The sequence below is a fragment of the Lissotriton vulgaris genome, chromosome 5, assembly GCF_964263255.1.
Source record: "Lissotriton vulgaris chromosome 5, aLisVul1.2, whole genome shotgun sequence".
In the NCBI taxonomy this organism is placed as follows: Eukaryota; Metazoa; Chordata; class Amphibia; order Caudata; family Salamandridae; genus Lissotriton; species Lissotriton vulgaris.
Genome location: NC_141693.1, coordinates 92,541,087 through 92,562,899, shown reverse-complemented (window position 1 = coordinate 92,562,899; position 21,813 = coordinate 92,541,087). Strand labels below are relative to the sequence as shown.

Below are 21,813 nucleotides of genomic sequence, written 5' to 3'. Positions count from 1 at the left end.
TACGAGGCAGAGTGATAAGGAGGCTTGCCTTGTTACTTGTCAATAATTCCTTAACTCTTACTCCCCCTTTATCATCCCATGCCTTAATTTTTGAGGAAGGGTGATGAAGATGAATGTCTTGAATACGTGTCTGTAATCCCATTGCTCTCAGTCACCCCTCTTCATCCCATGCCATGACATAAAAGAAGGGAGGTGAAGAGGTATGCCTCAATTGCTTCCTCGTTCCATGCCTTAACGTACGAGTAAGGGAGATGAGGAGATATGCCAAGAATACTTACCCATAATCCTGTTGCTCCGACTCTTACTCCCTCTTCCTCGTCCTATGCCTTAACATATGTGGAAGGGAGGTGAAAAGGGATGCCTCGATTACTTATCCATAATCCTGTTACTCCTACTCCACCTTCCTTATCCCTTGCCTAAACCTTTGAGGAAGGGAGGTGAGAAGGGATGCCTCGATTACTTATCAAAAAGGATGTTACTCCTACGCCCCTTCTTCGTCCCATGCCTTAACACACGAGGAAGGGAGATGCGGAGGCTGGCCTCGATTACTTATCTATAACCCCTCTTACCTTTACTCCCCCTTCCCAGGATCTCAGATTTGAGGAATGAGAGTGAGGAGGTATGCCTCAATTCTTTTATATCATCCTGGTACTCCTTCCCCCTTCAGAGGTCTCACGTGCTATGGAAGAGGAAAGTGGTTGAAGAGGTCCTTTCTCTGGTCAACGGCATATTTGGGATTTTTTAGTAAAGGTTACAAGCTGATGAAAGCAAGTAAAAAACTGCAGACAAAATCGACAAACACTCTTTGGTTTGGCTCTGAATCAGTAAGAGTGCAAAAATATGCACCTTTTCTGCCAGTAGTTTGAGGCCAAAAATAAGCAGGAACGCATCAGCATAAACAATAGCATGAGTGACACTGTGCAGTGTGGTAATAAAACAGCTGTAATCATACTGTCTTTTCTGTTGTCATCACTTCAGTGCCACCTGTCAGGGCACTGCAGTCCAAATGCCATTTTGAGATGAGTGTTGTGTTTTTCTATTTACGTTTCCCAACCCTAATGACTGCCTATCTTTGTGTGTATGTGTGTGTATGCATATATGTGTCTGTGACTGTATTTGTTTGCATGCGTATGTGTGTTGTTTTCTGTGTGTGTGTGTAAATTTGCTTTTATGGGATATGGCCAAGGTGAAGTCGAGAACAGGCATGCTCCTTGTGAATCCCCAACCAGTTTGTTTTTTGGTGCACTGTAGTAGTCTCATCACAGTAATGAAAGGCATCCAATGAGTATTTCAAGCTGATGTGGGAAAGGACTAGGAGAGTTTGGAAAACTAGAGTGCAAGAGACACTGCCGAGAGGGGCTTGTTCTCTGAAAGACTGGCTGTAAATTTCCATATAATGCTTTCTGCTTCAAAGCAATTAAAATGACTTTTCTTTGGTATCCAAGGTGAAATTCAGTGCAAAAACTTGTACAAGATCCCTTTGAGCAACCTCGTGGGGCGGAGCATTGAACGGCCACTCAAGTCCCCGTTAGTCACGAAGGTCGTCACCACACCGACTTCCAGTGGTATTGTGTCGATTCCTGTCACTCACTCCTTGTCGCTGTCTCGCATGGAAATCAAGGAAATTGCAAGCCGGACAAGGAAAGAACTTTTGGGTAAGAAATAACAATGTCTATGTATATAGAGATAACTCTAATCACTAGTTTATGCAGTAGACCTTCGTACTCTCTACCATTCCTATGTGACTCTTAGAGTATATCCATTCATATCCCTTCCCTATGTATATAGAGATAACTCTAATCACTAGTATATGCAGTAGACCTTTGTACTCTCTACCATTCCTATGTGACTATTAGAATATATCCATTTGTATCTCTTCCTTGAGTAACTTTACCATTTGTACATTTGCAATTTTTCTTTCTGTTTGTATCTCTTCCTTGGGTGACTTTACATCTCGTACATTTGCAATTTTTTCTGTTTGTATCTTTTATGTAACGCATGTAATCCTAAATCCTTATGTTTTGCAACGGGTTCTTATGTAAAGCGCTCTGACACCTTCGGGTAATGTTTGCGCTATATAAAATTGCTTGACAATCTGGTATTTTTAATCTGACAGCTGTGCACTACTAAAACATGGTGTGTTTTGATTAGCTCCTAACTGGTTGATATCTCCCCGAGACTTTTATAATTAGTACCTAGGACCAGCCTCATTAGAGTATAAATCCACATTTCACTATACCTTCTTCATCTAAGGTTGCCTGTGAAGTTCACGAAGCTCTAATGAAGAACTACAGCTGTTGGTTCTCAATATTTTGACTTCCCACTGTTAGAACCCCCTCTAATCAGTTTCTACATTTTCAACCTCAAAATACATCAAACAAATACATACATTATGAAATATTTTATTTAATTCCCGAACAAAAAAATGTGCAAAAATCGAAATGTTAATTTTTAAGGGGAGCTTCAACCTCTTAAAAATCTAGGGCCCGATTTAGGTTATGTTAGATGGAGTAAAATCCAACAAGGTAGCGGAGGACTTTACCCAGCATTTACTGCGCCTGCCAAATTGAGGGCTGTACATCAGCCTGCTGCCATTTCTATATATTGGAAGGAACCACCACCAAAGCATGTACTGTCAACGTTGGAAAGGTTTGACAAACCTTTTCTTCACACATGATGGCATGCTGTCAAACTTTTCGAAAGTTTTTTTTAGTTTTAAAAAACAAACTCCCAAAGCTGGAGTTTGCTTTTAAATAATAGAAATGCAAATGCTGAACACACCATGGGATGTTTGTCCCATTGTGGGGGGGGTTCTTTTTTTCCTGTCCCAAACAGTCAGGTTTTACCTGGTTGTGAGGTATAGGAAAAAATCATAATGCCTTCCACCCTAAATTGGGCTGATGTTGTGATGTGCTTTCTCCGACAGATCCCACTCATTCTGGCCATCGGAGGAATGTTTTTACACAGATAGAGTAAATTTTACTCTGCTGGTGTAGACCATGCAGTCCACCCGGCTCAAACTTGTAAGGCGATTTACAATGGAGTACCCTGTCACCACTCTTAGACAAAACGATATAATGGACTCTCAATAATCACTTGAAGCTTTTGCTTCAAATGTATGCTCTCTTCGTGTTGGCGCATACCAGTTCTTCAGCCGAGGCCACTAGCCATCAATAGTGGATTACATTTGCTGTACTTGCTGTACTTCCACAAATCAATATAAGGATACTAACTTAATGTAAAGCCACCAATTTCAAATTCTTTTACATTTGCAGATCATTTTAAATTGTTCACATCATTCACAAAATTTGCCCACGCTGATTGATGTGCTCCTGGAGATAAAAGCTTTAAAATCAGTCACTTTACTGAGCAGAAAACTGAACATGCATAGGAAAATGTGTTGTGTCTCTACTGCTACAAGTTTCTAAAATAAATGAGTCTCCGAAAACATTCCTTTCCATTTGGTTGTAATACACATTTAAATAGTTTCAAGTGAGTGAAAAATTGTGTAGTCCCTTACAGATTTATCTGTGTTTTAAAATAGTAGCCTCATTTTTCTGTCTGATTTACAATGTTGTGTATTTTAAAATATGGTTTAGCTATTTACCCTTGACTGTAGTCATTTATAGGGTATACAGAGCAGCATTATTTATAGACAATAAATATACATAAATATACACAGCGACTTGTTTTATACCCAAGTATGGCCACACCTTGGATTAACGGATGCTATCCGCCCGACACCTCCGGGCATCCCATCTTAGACTCTTGGACCTCTCGCTCTTGTAAAATGTATATACTTGTTTTAATCCCAAATGTTTCCACCCCCTTCCTAAATTCTTGTATTACAAATGTAATCTTGTAAAGCACTCTGATACCTTAACGGGTCAAATTTGAGCTCTATAAAACACAAAAATAAAAAAAATAAAAGTGATTATCTAGATGCAACTTCTTACAGGAGAAAGTAGCAAAATGGAAAATGGAAAACAAAATGTCCAAATGGATGTGCCTTTAGGAATATCTAACTATCTGTTGGAGCACAATTCTAGTTGCATACGAGAACTGCTTGGTATATAGCATGCTGGACGTCTACACAAATCTATTCCCATATGTGAGAAATCAGAACCTGTCCCATTTCTTGCCCCCATTTTGACTACCAAGGGGCATATCAGCAACAGCCGGCGATAATTATCGCTAATGGCGCATAGCACGAGAATAATTATAGCTGGATTTTATCGCAGAGATAGCGCGCAATCAGCGACGCTTATCTCCAATGCAATAAAAAATCCAGCGATGGCTGCAACATATGCGATTATTGCTGGAAATCCAGCGATAATCGCAAAGCGATAGTCAAATCCTTGTAGATAGGGCAGGGTGGTCTCATCCTTATAATCCGCCACCCAATAGCTTATAATGGTTTAATCAGTTTAAAAACAGGCATAATGAAACCTGCGATAAGCGCGTTTAGCACTACTTTCATCATCGCTATGCAGGTTTGCGTGCAGCTTAATAATTGGAGAAATGTCTGTTAGCAACATTTCCCATGTTATTTTAGTCACTTACGCTCACTTTGCATGTCATTAACGTTGCAAAGCTGGGCGTTGAGGGAACGGGCGCAGAGGCACAGGAACACGCACTAGCGTGTCATTGCTGATAGTGCGATAATATTATCACAGTTTTTTGACCGAAAATGGACGCTAAAGCGGCGATAATTTTATCGCGTGCCCCCAGGTGCTGGTTTTCTGACTCTGACTGTGCCCTGGTCTCTCCTAACCAGACCCTGGGCATGTGCTCTAATTAGGTGTAATTACAATTGCTACTGACAGTCTAGCTGGAAGTCTATAATATGTAAAAGGGCATGTAGGTTTAGAGGCCTAGTAGATTTACCGCAGGAGTTTGCCCTAGTCCCGTAAAAAAGGTAAAGAACCTGGGGATTATAGTAGATGACCAGCTTTCCCTATCTGACCAGGTCAATAATATTACGTCTTCCTGTTTTTATACGATTAAGATTCTTAGGAAAATTCTTCCCTTTATTCGGATGTCTCTCAGGAAGAGGGTAGTCACTGCGCTGATCCTGTCGAAAATCGACTACTGTAACTCACTATACCTTGGTGCCAAACAAAGTGTTACACACAAACTACAGATTCTACAGAACACAGTGGCGCGTCTACTGTTGAGCCTACCTAAATTCAGTGCCATCAGCCTGGCGATTCGAGAGCAACTTCACTGGCTCCCGATTACTGCTAGGATTAAATTCAAGTCGATGTGCATCCTACGCAAGTCTTTACACAGTAATGGACCAGACAAATTAGACAATACGTTGAGTGGTATGTCCCACCAAGAAATCTTCGCTCCGCCTCAGCGTCCTTGTTAAGAGTCCCTAGGATAAGGACTCTAAAATGGGGTGATAGAAGTTTCCAATACCTAGCCCCTAAGTTATGGAATTCCATGCCCCTACATCTTAGAACTCAAAAAAACGTATCCCAATTTTGGCGGGATCTTAAATCCTGGTTGTTCTAATACCCAGCTGCATTATTCTGTTTAATCTCCCCCACTTTATTCCTGGTACTCTTGATAGTCCAGCGCTAAGACGCCACTGGCATACACGCGCTTTATAAAACCCCTCTTTTCATTTAATTTCATTTCACTTAATGCACTTAAATGTGCAATACTGGGTTGCCCGCTGTCATTTTAAAGCAGCACTGCTTTTCAGGCTACGCTTATATGACATTATATGCAAATTGGACTTTCAATTTAAAGATACTTCCAAAGTCGCAAACTATCTTATTTTTACATATAAGTCACCGCATAGATCTCCCCTAGATGCCCCTGGGGGTACAGTGCTTTGTAACTATAAGAAGGGACATTATAAAAGATGTTTTATAAGCCCTAGTGAGGGTAAAACTGTGTTGTTCCTTATTGTAGAAAACTAGCTCCATTGGCTAACATGGGAGTATTTTATTTAAGTGTGAACATAGAGAGGAGCGACATAGAAATGTCATTCAAAGACTGAAACTGATAGCTATGATAAATCCAACAACTTGTAACTGTTAGATTTATAATAAACATTACAGAAAAGAAGTCTTCCAGCAGCCCTTTCCTGATTGGCCAGCCTCTGCCAGGTTGGGCCAAACTGTCTTAATGAGGTGTGAATTGGCCTGCTAGAGAGACAAAGTATTTCCTTTGGGCGAAGAACTGCAGAATCAAAAGGCAGGATATGGATGGAGTAGCCAAACTGGAATTCAAAGGGAAAATTACACTTTAGGATATGACAGGCTCATCCCCACATCGTGCATCTCCAGCCACACTGGAGCCCCTGTAATTAGATTAGTGATCGGGCTGGAAGGAGAGAATTAGAGAATCTTGGCCACACCAGTAGGTTGCCTTAGCCAGATCTAACCCTCCTGGAGAAAGTTGGGTTTTAGAAGAATAGTGCGTTCTGAGACAAGAATATGCCACACTTTGAAGGAAGTGGTCATACCTGAGAGTGACACCCTGCATCCCATTGGTCAGGTGTGGCCCCTGCTTGACGCCCAGGAACACTGATTAAATATGGAAGAGTTGCCAAGCAACTCAGATTTACTGCCTGTAACAACAAGGAGGAGAAGGATTGCCCTGCTGGAACCCTGATCTGCACCCAAAGGACTGCACCTGTTGCACAATCTGGTATTACAGGCCTAAGGACTTTGATTTATGTCACAAGTATTAAGGAGTGGACTCCCTGCCAACTGCAGGTTAACAGAGCTCAGCTGCATCATCTCTACCAAGATGTCCCATCCTGGAGTGCGTCCAATGGACTGTTAAGGATCTGGCAAGGTGCATTGTAGGAATTGTAGTCTCAACATACCAAGGACCATCTTAGAGCTTCAAGACCCTTGGATTGGCGTTTTGGACACTATGAACATGCAGGGGTAACTTTAGGAAGAAGTTCCAGAAGGTTAGAGAAACTTCTGGAAAAAGCTCCATAAGGTGAACAACCCGACGTCAAGAGTCCAGCCAATTACGTCGAACCGCGACCCTTGCTGGATTTCAGGTTCATCCTGCTGAAAACTCTGGACCACAAGACTTCCAGATGTTGACCCGGTGCTCCCGCTAGACCAAGCAGACAAAGCTGCTATGAATCTGGACTGCTGGAGAAGCCCGCTCGACATTGAGAGAAAATCCTCCATAAAAGTTTCTGAATGCGAAGGTAAAAATTTGACCGAGTCCTTCAGCTTATTGTATTCAATACGGTCTCCATCGCGGTTGGCCTCAAACTTTGACTTTGTCCTGGTCAAGCACAACCAGATATTCCAAAATTTTGCTCTTGTTTTTTTAAGCACTAGCAAGCGTTTATTCTTTAAAAAATCATATCTCCGGTTTCCACTTTCCCACACCATAGACTTAAATGGACAATGAAAGAAACATTGAAATATTACTTTTTTAAACGAGGAGGTATGAAGTGACAGAGAGGATAGATAGCCTTGGTAGAAAATGTGGAAATGAGGTTCTGGACTTAGATAGAGATCTTTCTTATTGAGTATTTTTAGCTCATTTAAAAATATAGTATGCCATAAATGACTAAACCCCATTCTTCCCCTCATATTTATTTTAACAGATGGGTTCCTATCTGCATTAGCACTTCAATGCTTATTTACTTAAGCTAGTTCTATGTTAAACGCTTTTAATTCAACAGCTCCTATTCCAGCAAAATTGCATTCAGTAGGGCATCGCATTTGTCAGGAATATAGAATGTCGGCTCTGTAGTTTACCATCCGAAAAATTGCTTTGATGCAAAGGTATATGCTCAAGGAAGCAGTACATTTTAGGAATAATGGCCAAAAGCACTCAGAAAGAGGTGAGGATTCCCTGCTTTAATGAATCTGAGGAAGATTTTTCTCAAGTCTTATATAGACAGAGAAGGAATTCAAGGTAATAAAGACTTACAAGAGTTAGGACATTTCCCTGAATTCTTGGAATTTCACCAGTAGCACAACAAACAAATTGGTAATGCAGACTTGGAACAACTCTTTAGCTATTACTTCTTGAAGACTTTTGCAGTATGGGCTAGCGCCGTTCCATGCAAGGCTATGTCACCAATCGAGAGGGATTTGAACTGAGCTCCCTACTTTAGCAGAAACCGGTGGCACCATCTCAATATGGCGTTTTCAAACACAACAGAGCGACGACCAATTTTGAAAAGAAGAGATACATTGCAAAACACCCCGGGAAGAGAGCAACGAGCTGGGCCGACTTTTGTCAGCACACGCGATCAAGTAAAATGAAATAACAAAGAAGCGCTTGAAGCGCTAGCTAAATGCTGTAGACGGGAAATACATATCGCTTAACCACCGGCAACGCAATAGTTCCATTAATTGGATTGACAGCGAGCACAGCGTTATATATAAAAGAGCCCATGAGAGAAGCATTTCCGACTCTATAACCCGATGGATTGTGAATAGCCCTAGTCCTGAAGAGGCCAGAATTGATTGGCTGAAACGCGTCGACTATAAAGAGACAGCAGATATATATAAATATTTTGGATTAATTTAAATAATGTGTTGAGGGACCTTTAAGACATTGGGTATAAATAATTTCCACCTAGTTGTTTTCCTCACATTAGTCTGCTTGATCTCGATAGGAATGTCTTATTATTTTTTCAGTGAGACATCCTAATTTGGAAACGAAGGGCTTCTATTCTATTGTATATATGTAAAAAATTACTTGTATATACAAACGTGTTTTGAAATTGGAAACGAGAGATATATAAACTTTCTTATTTGATGAAATAAAAATCATTCGGTAATAACCTTTGACGTGTCTGTGGGTCATGACGAGACAAGAGACTGTAAAAGATAAAAATAGACTAAGTGTGGTCACAGTGATATAAACACTAAATAGGGAATACTTTTTCTTTATTCCTTATTATTTCAATTCAGAACATATACCGTATAACCAAGGTACCATTTTCTTATTTGGGACCATCTCAATATGAGGCATGGGGCAGGATCACCGACAGCCACATTAACCAGCTGGAAATATTAGAAAGTTCTCTAAGTATAGCTTGAAATTAGTAACACCAATTAAAAATCCAGGGAATTAAATAATTGAAAATACAATCTGCTGCTGAGTTTCGAAATTTATATTGAGTGGTAGCACAATTAAATGTAATACGGTACCATTTCAGGAAATGTAGCAGGATAACTTTAATCATCAAACGTGGCTCACTTGTCTTTCAATTTGATTTAGCTGTGATTGTCAATGAAAGAGTATCCCTATGCTTTGTGCATTTTCCCAAAAGGTAATGGCTTATTTGAGGGCTAATTTATGAGTCATATTTCTGTAGGTCTGTTGGAGGAGCCGGCATCCAAATCAGAAGGAGCCCAGAAACAAAAGAAGATAACCCGGAAACGGATTGAAGGAGAAGCCAAACAAGGAACTGTACGGTCAACAAGCAATGACAGGTAAATCTGTCACAGTTGAAAGCTGGGGTACAAATCTACACAAAGGATAAATGCAAAGAACTGAGTAGAAACTAAGGTTAAATATTCATAAGATGAGTTGTCACACACTAAAATGCACAGATTGATAGGAATAGATTTATTTCCTTTGAGATTAGAAAAATAACATCCATGAAAAGTACGTCTATGATTTAAAGATTTAACACAATATAAACAATTTCTCATTGGCGTTAATAATAGAAATGTAGATGAACAGAACAAATCATATTTGGTTTGAGATATATTCTTTTATTTAGTTTCTAAAGCACAAACGCTGCCAAGAGAAAGGAGAGCACAGTACAAAGAGCATATGAGGAACAAATGAACAGACACAGTGGATGCAAAAGAATATTGGTGGAATTTGAGTTCCATATTTCACTCTTAGAATGACACCAGGTGGAGGCAGGGAGTCACACATCAACTGACTAAGGGCCAGATGTATGACGCTTTTTAGCGTGCTCAAACGGGTCTTAAACCCGTTTGAGCACGCTAAAAAGCATGGGCCCATGTACAAACTGTCTTTTGCGACTCGCCAATAAATTGCAACTCGCAAAATACTGTTTTTGCAACTCGCTATTAGGAAGGGACATTCTCTTCCTAATAGCAACTGCAAAGCTATGTACCAATGTTTTGCACCACAATTGCAGTCGCAAAACACTTGCAAATTACCACCTACTTTAAGTAGGTGGTAATGCATACGCAAATGGGAAGGGATTCCCAGGGGTCCCCTTCCCTTTTACAAATGCATCTAATATTATTTTTTAAGGGAAGGCAGTTGTCCCAGGGACCACTGTCTGCCCTGAAAAAAATTAAAGAAAAACTTTATATTTTTTCTTTTTTAAATGCATCCCGTTTTCCTTTAAAGATAACGGGCTACATTTACAAAAAAGCTGCTTTATTTAAAAGCAGTCCCAGACATGGTGGTCTGCTGAGCCCAGCAGGCAACCATCCCTAGGAGGGCCAGTCATTCTCAATGGGCTCACAAGTTGCGAGAGGCTCATTAATATTTGTGAGCCTCGCAATTTGTGAACCCATTGGGAATCACAAACAGTGTCAAACACACTGTTGTACAGGCCAAATGGCGCCTCACAAATTGTGAGTCGCAAATGCTCCACAATTTGCGAGTTACTATTTGGCAGGCCGTATATCTGGCCCAGAGACTCTTAAGATCTTAGGAGCAGATCATGGCAAAGACCTGTTTTTGATTAATGGAAAATTCCAGGTTAGTAGTGATTTGTGTCTGGGCAATCATGATTCTCCCACCACTGTTTTTTAATATGTGAGACAAGTCATTGTTGAAAAGATAAGGCTTTGTGGTGAACACAGATAATTCTTGCTTTAAATGGGAGAAAATACAGGGAAACAAGGATGCAGTAGTCAATCTTTCACCCAATAATGACAATAATAATTAGAGTAATTGACATGCAAACCCATCTCAATAATATGACAAAGTAGTCTGAAAATCACAAAGAGAATCTTAATTTCATCTGAGAGAGTAATCATTACATTTCAAACTAATACATTTTGAGAGTGAGCTTTGATTTTCTTCAGCCATCCTAGGAGTAAATATTTTGTTATAGTCTAATTGAGGCTTTGCAAATTTAAATTCACCTGACTAAATATGTTTGAAAATACTCGTTGTAGGTTTGAAAGATGTGGTTTAGGTATACAGATATTATACAACAGTGATTATAAGTAAAAGGAGACCCCTGGGAGATTCCACAACTAATATTACCCAGTGGCCTGCTGGGTTCCACATATCCATTTAGTCCCTATTTCTTCCACAAGTTTTTAAATAAGAAGTATAGTACAAGCTGGCACTTATGTGTGATACTGTAGCATTATGCTCTTTTGGCGGACATCTAAATGCTATAATTCACAGTTATTGTTTATATTTCTAAGGAAGTAGAGTTGTTATTCAGTAGTTTTTCCAATAGTTTTAATGTCATTGGTGGAATATTGTGCAAAAAGTGTTTTTGTTAGGTGCCATCAGGAAACATGCTACTTATGAAAAGGTCAGATAAATGCATTTGGATGGAAGAGTTACTGTCTTTAAGAACATTCTGTCATGATGTAATAAACTTGAATATAGTGTGATGCCATTCAACCCTCAATGGAGGTTAGCACTACTTAAAATGATTTCCCTAATAAAAACAATGGCAGAAATTGCTGGCAATTTTAAAAGTATTGTTTTGATCAAAATAGTTTCAAAAAATTCAGAGCACTCAACAAATATTGTATTAAATGCTGATTTCAGGAAATAAGGTATGGTCTTGAAAAAGACTTAGTTGTATGTATTGATGTAGGTAGTTATGCCTTTAGGAGGCCAGTTTTCAGAATACTTCTGTAAGTTTAAAAAATGAACTTCTAATAACAATGTAAACTTTTTTGTTGCAGGATAGTCAGTGGTTCATTCGAAAGCAATTCTGAAGAACAGCGTCACTATTCCACCAGTTCGGATCCTGACACCAATGTAAGCGTTGAGGGAAGTCCCCCTTTAAGCAGCAGACCATTTCAGTTCACAGCATCTTTCGATGAAGACATTGTTGACTTGAAGTGAAGACAATCATGTCTCTTGTCTCTCCTCATCCTATTTCCTTTGTTATCAGAGTTCATTTGGCTCTATAGCAACATCACAACAGCTCTAAGTGGTGCCAAGTGGATGCAGATTTGGAGGTTGTCACTCTTTAATACCTCCAGAAACTACACATTCTGACACAATGAATGTGCTTCCAGTATCCTTCAGGCATCCTTCTCCTTCAATCAACCTTCTATTACTTTTTTTACAAAGAAAGTATGGATTAAAAATAGTATTTATTCTTCTTCACATATGTAATTATGTTAAAAAAATAACTTGATATGTTGTCATGCGCTACATTCACTACACTTTGTCAATATCAAATATTGTTTATTACACACAAGTCACATTATAAATAAATTATATATGAAGATATTATTTTTAAGGTAGGGGTGGGATATTTATATCAAGTTAAAATACAAACTTCCTAAACCGAGAACTTAAGTAGTTCTTGGTAACTTTGATTTCTCATAACCGACTAACATCTACACCAGATCTGGTATATTGAATTGGGTTTTTATATCACTGTGATCTTTGATACCATTAGGGTTGCTATTTAAGTCAAAGGAATTACATTTATGATATAATTCTATTTACATTAGGTCTCTAAATTTGGATTCCAATTAACTGATTAATACAATATTATCCTGGAATGTACAACACCCATCTGACAAGCCCTTATAATTAGTATATGAAGAAAAAGGCAAAATTACATATTATTCTTTTTTTGAATTATATTTGCCATGTGATTAGTTTAGCAGTAAAAATGTGAAGGTGTTATCCCCTTTAATACTCCTGGTGTCCTAGACCTATGCTCTTATGCACATGTACAAAAGTGGGTCTGAGCTGTAATTCAGGAGTACTTTATGAGTAAACTACACTCGCTCACAGTTTGTGAATTAGACCGAGTATTTTCAGTACCAAAACATATTAATTTACTATAATTGTTTAAAACACAGGAACCATTTGGGTGAAATTGAGCATCCCACTACTTACATTTTCTCAGTGCTTGATGGTCACAGTAACTATTTTGTGTTTTAGAGAGGTCTAAATGTATAGTTGTTTCTCCTTTAACGCAAAAGTCCAAGCTAGCAATACTTTCAGTTCGCATGGTCACTAATCAGCGAGAGAGCTGCACCTCAAGTCACAACCTTTACTATCTCCAAGGATCTTTGAAATAGTAAGGAGTCCAAATCTACCATATTGGGAGTCAATTGTTAAAATTTGCCAAACAGAGCCTTCATGTTTATTTTCAAATAATAGAGACATCAAGTGCATTCCTTTTACTTTTAGAAATCTCTAACCTATGATGTACAAAGTTCACTTTCTCTGTGCCAGCTTGTAGAGTAACTTAGGTCATTTGAGTGATTCGTGCTGCTATTTTGGCATCTTGACTGCTGCAGGAACAATTCCAGGAAGTGCCTGAAGAGGCAGCAGCTACAAAGTGGAGCCACAGAGCACCTGCTGCAGCTCCCATGGGTCACCAAAATCAAGATAAGGGCAGGCCTCTTTAGGTCTTCATAGAAATTCATATACCATGGAGAACTTAGTGCAGCATTGCTGCTATTTCCCATGAGAACAATATTGAGTGATAATGCAATAGAAAGGAAGATTGTGCTGCAAAATCCAGCATCCCTTGACCCTACTGTTGAAAGTCACTCATTGATAATGGAATACGCACCTATTTTTTTTCATTTTTAGTTAGCTGTATAAAATCTCATAGAAAATATACTGTATAAAGACAATGGTACCTCTATGTTAGTCTTCCTCTGGGTTCTTTAGTGTTCTACTGAGTAATTGCACGGATGAGGTTCTTCAGTGTTGTATCCTCCATAAAAAACAAAAATTGTGAGCATATAGAGTGTCTGCAACTACAAATAGGTCAAGCTTCACCAACATGAAAAGCATTTAGTTTTCAATTACACAAAACATAAATTGTCAGATATAATGTAATGGTCATCCGCATGTTAGAAGTCTATACATTCTCTCTTCTGTACTACTCCTGTTTTTGAATGCAGCATTTTGTTACAAGCCCTAAATTTACTGTCAGAGCTTCAAAACGAATAGTAACCTAAATAATGAGTCATGTGCGGAGAAAAAAGCCCTTGACCCAGCATATTTAAGTGTTTTTATTTTGTAGTATTTACGGTAGGGGTCACGGTTTAAATGTGCATGCCATATCAGAAACCCCACCCCAGCAGTCCCAATCTTTCAGCAATTATGTTGTACAGAACGACTAGAGCTTAGACTCAGTAAAGAAGTGATCTAGGCACTTCTTTGTAGCTTGTATGCACTGATCTATATATCAAGAACACATTTTTGGATGAGGCACCAAAGCCTCATAATGTGCACTTTGTCACTTAATGCTGGATGCACCTTACTATTTACGGCTGCATTTCTTATGACCGATAAAGTCATTCCGGGGAACCAACTTTGCTTACCCTACTTTTTAATCCTGCTGTGATTTTTACCTCCTCTCTTCAAGTTTTGTATGTTGGAATGGGAAATGAAATATAGTTGAAACTTTCATTATTACGGATGTTTAAAGTTCAAAATGGGGTGGAAATACCTTGCAAAAATACCTTCATACTACCTGGCATAATTTTCTTAGGTAATATTACATTTTCAAGTACATTTGTGATTCAGTGGTAGGATTCTCATCTGCCACATTAATTAAAAATGAAATACAAAGGTTGTTTGCACCTAATAGTTTTAAATGATAAAGAAGATCTACTGTTTTCATTCCATTTTTGACTATGGAAAAGTGGCATCAGGCACTACTTGGCTATTTTGAAACTTTCCTTTAAAATACTGCCTTAGAGACTAAGTCTCTGTACTTTTTAAATTATAAAGCCAACCAAATGGACTGATTTTGAAACAATTCTATAGTGAAATCTTCAAATAAAGGACTGTAATGGTGGGTAGTTGTTCAATTGTCACAGGAATATATCCTTCTACTGAAAAAAAGTTAAGTACCATGTGGCCTGACGCACAAAGAAATGCATAAATATCTAGAGGTGTCTCATGCACTTACTGGCAGCAGACTCCATAATTGTTTCACAAAACTTGACAATATTTTTTATTTGTCAAAAATCTCCCAGGCGTACATGAGCAATTCATTATTTGCAAACATCGGGCTTATACGTTTATATGAATCACAAACAGTCCTGGCCCATGCCAGTTTTCTAAGCATTATTTGTGCATAGTTTTCAAGTTACAGGGATGCCACACATCTATAGTTAGAAATTTGTAAAATACTAAAAGAACCATTATCAACCATTCATTTCTTTTTTCTGTACATGAAACCTATCTGTGCATACACAAAGCTATGTTAGTAAATTGGATTTGGTATTTGCAGTACTTATCCATGATGAGTTGCATGGTATCTCAGGCAAGCAAAAAGAAGAGAAGTAGTAAGAATATATCCATCTATGTTCCCAACCTTTGGAACACCCCCCACAACCTTTTTGTGAGACTGCCTCTTTTCTTCTGACCCCTATAATTGAACTTAAAACCCTCCTTTATTCCTGACACTAACCCACATATCCTCCCCCTTCTCCAGATCATCGACCCTGTCCTGAAATGTTTGCAGTTTTGGCTAACCTGTTTATTGTAATTTCTTGTTGACCTATTGTAAATGGCGAGTCATTCCTTCTCTAACCTGCATGCATACTGTCTGCTCCTCTGCCTCTCTTGCATAGGCTTGGAATGTATAAACACCCTCAATCAAATAAATATATGTGTTCAACCCCACACACACATTCACACTCACTCTGTGGAAAAGAGCAATAACAGCACATATTTTTTCATACTCAGATCGTTTTGGTGTACACTTAGAAGTAAATTGGGAGAAAGAAATGCAATCATAATGCATGTGTGCAACCACAGCATCAGATCGTTTGCATTACAGTAGCTGGCCACTCCTGAGACGCTCTCCTTGAACTGAGCACATCTAACCATACAAGGAGATATTACAAATGTAGATGTGATGCGACGTTCCATAGTCGTATCACACAAACACAGATGCAAGCGTCATAGGCTGCAGATTTCTGATCACCTCTGGGTACTGCAGGTGGAAGTTATAACTTTTAAGTGAAAATCTCAATTATGGATGGACATAGCTTGGTGAATCAAGCCCATTAAGAGCCTATTCAGCTTTGGGTCAGGCCCAGGGCTGCACTTGAAGTAAAATGATTTCTAGTACATTATTTTAGTGCCAAGTGCCATTGGTGAATTTATGCTAACAGAAAAAGAAAGAATTGGATGTAAGGCTTAGTTGAACCTATCAACCGGTGCTGTGATTGACAGATGAGGCTTTTAGCTTGAGCTTCTGCAGTTGACAATGGAATTCAACCTGCCTATGAGGCTCGGAATGGATATAGTCACACCACATTACTATCAAAGTCATTCATCATGTAAGTAAAAATCACAATACACACGAATGCATATACACCAATAATATTTAAAAGTCTATAACTGAATAAATCCACAGATATTTCCTAAAGACGTTTTTTTGCTTAACATCTATAATTTGAGGTTCAAGGCTGCAATCACATTTTTTATCCATGGCTTTAATCATTTAAGATGTTGCCCAAGACACTCTGGCACATACAGTAGTAATCAATGTGGTGTGAATGAGCTATTATCACACAAGCTCCATTCGCTCCAAAGGGCTTATCATTACATTGATGCCCAATGTGCATCTCCTTCAGTACTAGGATGGTGATTTTGAATCCTCTGAGGAGCCTGAAAATTGAGTTTCAAAGTTATACTTACAATACCCAAGTGGTGGTTCATCTCTACCAGGATTCTATGATTTTTTTATGAGAGTCATTTGGCCAGAACCAAGTCTGAATGGCAGCTACTGGGATTATTTAATAATGTTTAGTTTGGTGCTTGTGTGCTGACATTTTGCAAGGCAACAAAAAGCATTGCATCACTTTATCACAGTTTATCAATATCGAAAAGCACGTAGCCGCAGCAAAAGATTGCATCCGGGTAATCCTTACTAAATATAGGTCTGGCTGGCTCAGTCCTAAGCAAACCCTGCATAGATAGATACTTGTAGGTATTGACTTTTTCCTCAAGAGCAAAGGAACAAGAGAGATCTTTTCCACAATGTTGATCTTGTATTTCTGAGTCCACACCCTCGGACAGCGTAGACTGTGATTTCACTTTGCAGTAATATTGGGTTACAGTGGGGTATGGAAGCCCTTGACTATTTAAGAATTTGAAGATGTGGGCTTTGAGGAAATTTTTAATTAAACTTCCCAAAATGAATCTGTGCTAACAAAACTCTCTGGCATGTGGGGAGTGACTATTGAAGTTTCTATGTCTAATGTGGAAAATGTTATCCTCGAAAATTTGAAACTACCATCAATTATCTCTCTCTTGGCTTTTGTCCATGCTGCCAATATTATCAGTATATGATGTAAATTCTCTGAACAGACCTTTTATGTGTGGAAAGACTGGGCTCCTAATCATGTTGGAGAACTATCATTAATTCCTACTTAGACATTCAGGTTGCCTTCTTTAATGGATTTCCTTTTCATTCAGTTGTCCATGTCACTGTATGTTGACAAACATGATAGAGCAACTAATAGATGAAGAATGAACCATGAACATGGTTCAATTTCTTTAACAACTATGTGAACCACAATTACTTGAATGTTGTCAAAAGACCTTTGGAGATGTAAGAATTACTTTTTTCCTTTAAAGTAAGCTCTCTCAGTGTGTTAAAATTCCTGTGATCTACTGACACGTCCAACTTAGAAGGCAAATTTGCATTTATAACCAGAGTAACCCACTGCATGAGCGAGGCACAATTTATATTCTCTAACAATATCAATACTATGGATTCAGTTGGAGGGCCAGCATGACTACTACTGAAAGCTTGAATCTTTGGCAGTTACAGCTCATCAGAATCTATTAGAAGTGAAGTAGAGGATTACTGCTATGACGGCTGATGCTTTATAATTACGTTTAGATAGCAATGGGTGACTCTCGCACATAAAGTGAACCAAAGAGAATTTATATTTTGGTACACATTTTATATATGAAAGCAAACAAAGGGCCACAAAAATGTCTCTGATAGTCTGAATAATAGCATTAATGGTGAACAGTAATGATGCAGAGCTTGATTTGCAAAAGCCTTTATGAGTATGGGAAATAGCAGTACAGGAACACTCTTTAGTGTCCTCTTACATACCTTTGTAAATTGGACTTAAACTATCCAACTGCCTAATAGTAAGAGTTTTTGTATTAATTACATGTTGATACTCTCTAAATATTCCAATATTATTCTAAATATATGCATTTTGAGGCTAATTTGCAAATGCATGCAAGAACACATATGAGTGCTTCAAGAGTACTATTACACATACTCCAGAGTACCTCTGTTCATAGGCCCCTATTGAATTTAAGATACTGATAATGAATATTTTTGATTTGTATTCTTTTAGAATTGTCATGTCAGTGCGTCATCCATTCTTGAACCTATTCCAGGCAGTTTGCAATTTCAACTTCATTTACACATCCATCCATATATGGAAACTGATCTGGTTTTTACCTACATTCATCTAGATGCCCATCTTACAAACTGAGATGATTTAAGTGTGTGAGAGAATTCACATACTGAATATTACAGACCAGAGTGGATATCTATATTGGTGCCTGAACCTCGCCTGTACATCCTCAAAGTTGCTTCCCCTAAATGGAGTGATTGAGGTCTTTCTGAACTCAGAAAGTGCAATCAAAGTAAGGCCTTCTAAGATCACTAGACCTTCTAAGAGACTTGTGTGGTGCTCGATGTCAGAGCTACACACACAGAGATGCCGGGGTGTTATTGCCTCCATGTTACATGAGTCAATGTGCCCTCTTCCATCTCAATTAGCAATTTATTAGTACCTAGACATTAATGAAATGATGTTTGATTATCATGTGGAGTAAATACATACAGATGAGATATGACAAGTTCTAATCAGACAACTAATTTAGGATTATATTTAATAAGTGCTTAATTAGTTTTCATCAATGATGGACCAAAGTTGTAAGAAGCAATTTGACTGGGAGATTCATGAGCTATGCAAATCATGGTTACATACGTTTGTTGCAGTTCAGGGCAGTTTCTAAAGATTTTACTGTAGAGTCACAATGCACTATCTATGGCACCTATAAAACAGTAATGTAAAGAAAATCAGTATCATAAACCATCTAGGTTTTTAAACTGCCAAAGGTTGTATTATTCTAAAATGTATTTTCAAACAGAATAACCCTGCATAGCAATTCTGTTGATGTTTTTCCCTGTTTACAAGTATCCAATGTCACATTTGCTCCATTTACTCAAAGGCCTTATGTGGAAAGATAAGTGTGCACCAGACATACTGTATATTTGCCTATATCTAAATTAAGACATACATGTGCATATTATTATCAAATCATTACTGTATTACATGTGTGTGCATGTTGCTAGAATTCATTAATTCATACCTTTCATACCTTAGCACTAAAATGCAATACAACAGCTTTACAGCTGTAGTTAACATGGTCTAGATCAGGATGTTTCTACTGTATATACAGGAATGAGAAATCATTGGTATTCTAATTTACCAAGAGGGCTGCCTATCAAGATCATTCCTACAAATGTGTGCAGTCTACTGTTTTAGAGTGTTGGAGAGAATTCACTCCATAAGTATTACACTGTGTTCATGCTACCATAGCAAAGACTTGCCAATTCAAAATCAACCTCCACTCGTGTTCAGTGTAAATTGCCACAAAAGCTCTTTGTTAAAATCCACTTTTGTCAACAAATACCATCAAATGTGTTGACTTAGACCGAAAAGTCTTAGAATAGCAATGAACAGATACTTCAGCATGTATATCGTGTTTGTCAAAACAAGTGTTATTAAACTAATACACCATTTTTGTATGATTTAACAACATCTAAGTATGTAAGAAGCTAACAACATGTGGTTCCATGCTAATTTCAGAGCAATTCAAAGGAGAAAGTACTACAAGAGAATTATCTACAGGGGGTTTACATTTCAGTCTCTTCTACACCATCATCAATAATGTGTACTGTGCTACAATAAGTCATAAAGACATTTGAGCCCAAAACGGACTAGAACCACAGGGTCTTCAACTTTTTCCTGAACAAACGATTGGAGCAAATTTTGTGGACCAAACAGGGGAGGTCAGTCCAGACACTGCATGGTTGGGTGCAAAGTGCAGATACTGGGCCAGGGCCTCGCTCACCTCTACTGATCAGGAGTGTAGGACACATGCAACGAGTCAAGGAAAAGCTTTCAAAAAAATTCAAATAATGTCCATTGTAGGTCTTTTGAGGTCTGCAGTGGGTGGTGGTGGATGACGCAAATAGGAAAACAAACACTTAAATATTTTAAAACAGCCAGATTCATAACATAAATCGGTTGGCTTGTTTTACACAAGAAACCAAACAAAACACTGATTAGTGGCTGGGTTACAATTTGGGGCTAACTGGTAATGCATCAACTTCTCATATATGTCAACCCTTTGCATACTTTAAAGTGGGGCAAAATGTCCTTTCCATCATGTTCAGCCGCTACTGAATTTTGAATCCTTTGAACTCGAAGTGCAGATTCCGAATGTGTTCCCATACTGCATATCAGGAAGTTGCTCAGAGGAATACCCGATTTAAGGAACATCATGCGATTATTTTGTGTTGTCTTTCCTTCTGTTGCCTTGCATCCTCTCCACAGGGAAAGCCCTCCAGCCTATGTAATGCATGCCTGCTTTGTCCTCTTTCTGCAATTGCACTTGAGAAGATCAAACGCCTCTGTTTACCTGTTTAAATGTGAACTCTCGAACACTACTAGGAGCCTTGAGGAAACAATTTAAAGAAACAAAAAATGGGAATATTTTTGCAGATTTATTTACTTCTTGTTATTTATTGAGTATTTATCTTGTTGAATGGAAGATGTTAAAGATGCTAAGCTTTGTACAGATTTGTTTGTCAGCCCTGTTTCTTTTTGTTTCAAACCCTTGATTTTTAGCAGTGGTTTTGTACCTTAATGATAACGTACTGTTAGACTGTTGCTGAACCTATGTGATATAAACAATGAACTACCACCAAGTGTCTTAAAATATATTGTATTGCCATTGTTTTTAATGCCAAGTGATAATGTAAATGTTTTGTCTTTCGAATGTGGCCTGTAAAGAAATGGAGTTGTTAGTATAATTACTACAGATATTTCAAGTGATGTAGACCACTGCTGTGAGGGTAGGTACTTTTTGTTCTTGATATGTAATAAATATTTATGAAATTTGAACTTGTAGTCCATTGTCCTGATTGTTAAAAAAAATGTAATTACATTTTTGGGGGGAAAATCAAGCTTTTATGGTTCAATTGGGAGTTGCATCTATAAACTATATTTCTGACTGAAATGGAAGAGAAGTTTCAGACTCCGGCTCACTAGACTGGAAAGACCACAAATCAGCTTTTCACAGGGTGTTGTATGACAGAATCTCATCATAAAAAGTACAAATATCCAAATTATTGACTTAACATACATATATTATAAAACACATAAGCATCAGCTGCAATATTATCACAGACCAAAATATCGACATTACATAAGTAAGTATATATATATATTTATCTTTAATTAACATTATTGCAACTGAAAAGAAAAATAGATTATTTTTTAAATGTAATACATTAAAAATATACCATTAGGAACCTGTAGAATTAATTAAATATCTATTAAAAATACATTT

General features: G+C 38.1%; 1 protein-coding gene across 2 annotated transcripts in view; it reads left to right on the top strand.

Moving 5' to 3' along the window:
* Positions 1 to 14,977, top strand: part of GARNL3 (GTPase activating Rap/RanGAP domain like 3) — a 1,096,377-nt gene extending 1,081,400 nt beyond the window's left edge. For both annotated transcript variants that reach the window (XM_086920961.1, XM_086920960.1), the window contains 3 exons: positions 1,446 to 1,655; positions 9,326 to 9,443; positions 11,877 to 14,977. In XM_086920961.1, coding sequence (XP_086777087.1) covers positions 1,446 to 1,655; positions 9,326 to 9,443; positions 11,877 to 12,039 — 491 coding nt within the window. In that variant the 3' untranslated portion in view covers positions 12,040 to 14,977. The remainder of the gene's footprint in view (positions 1 to 1,445; positions 1,656 to 9,325; positions 9,444 to 11,876) is intronic.
* Positions 14,978 to 21,813: the final 6,836 nt, after the last annotated feature.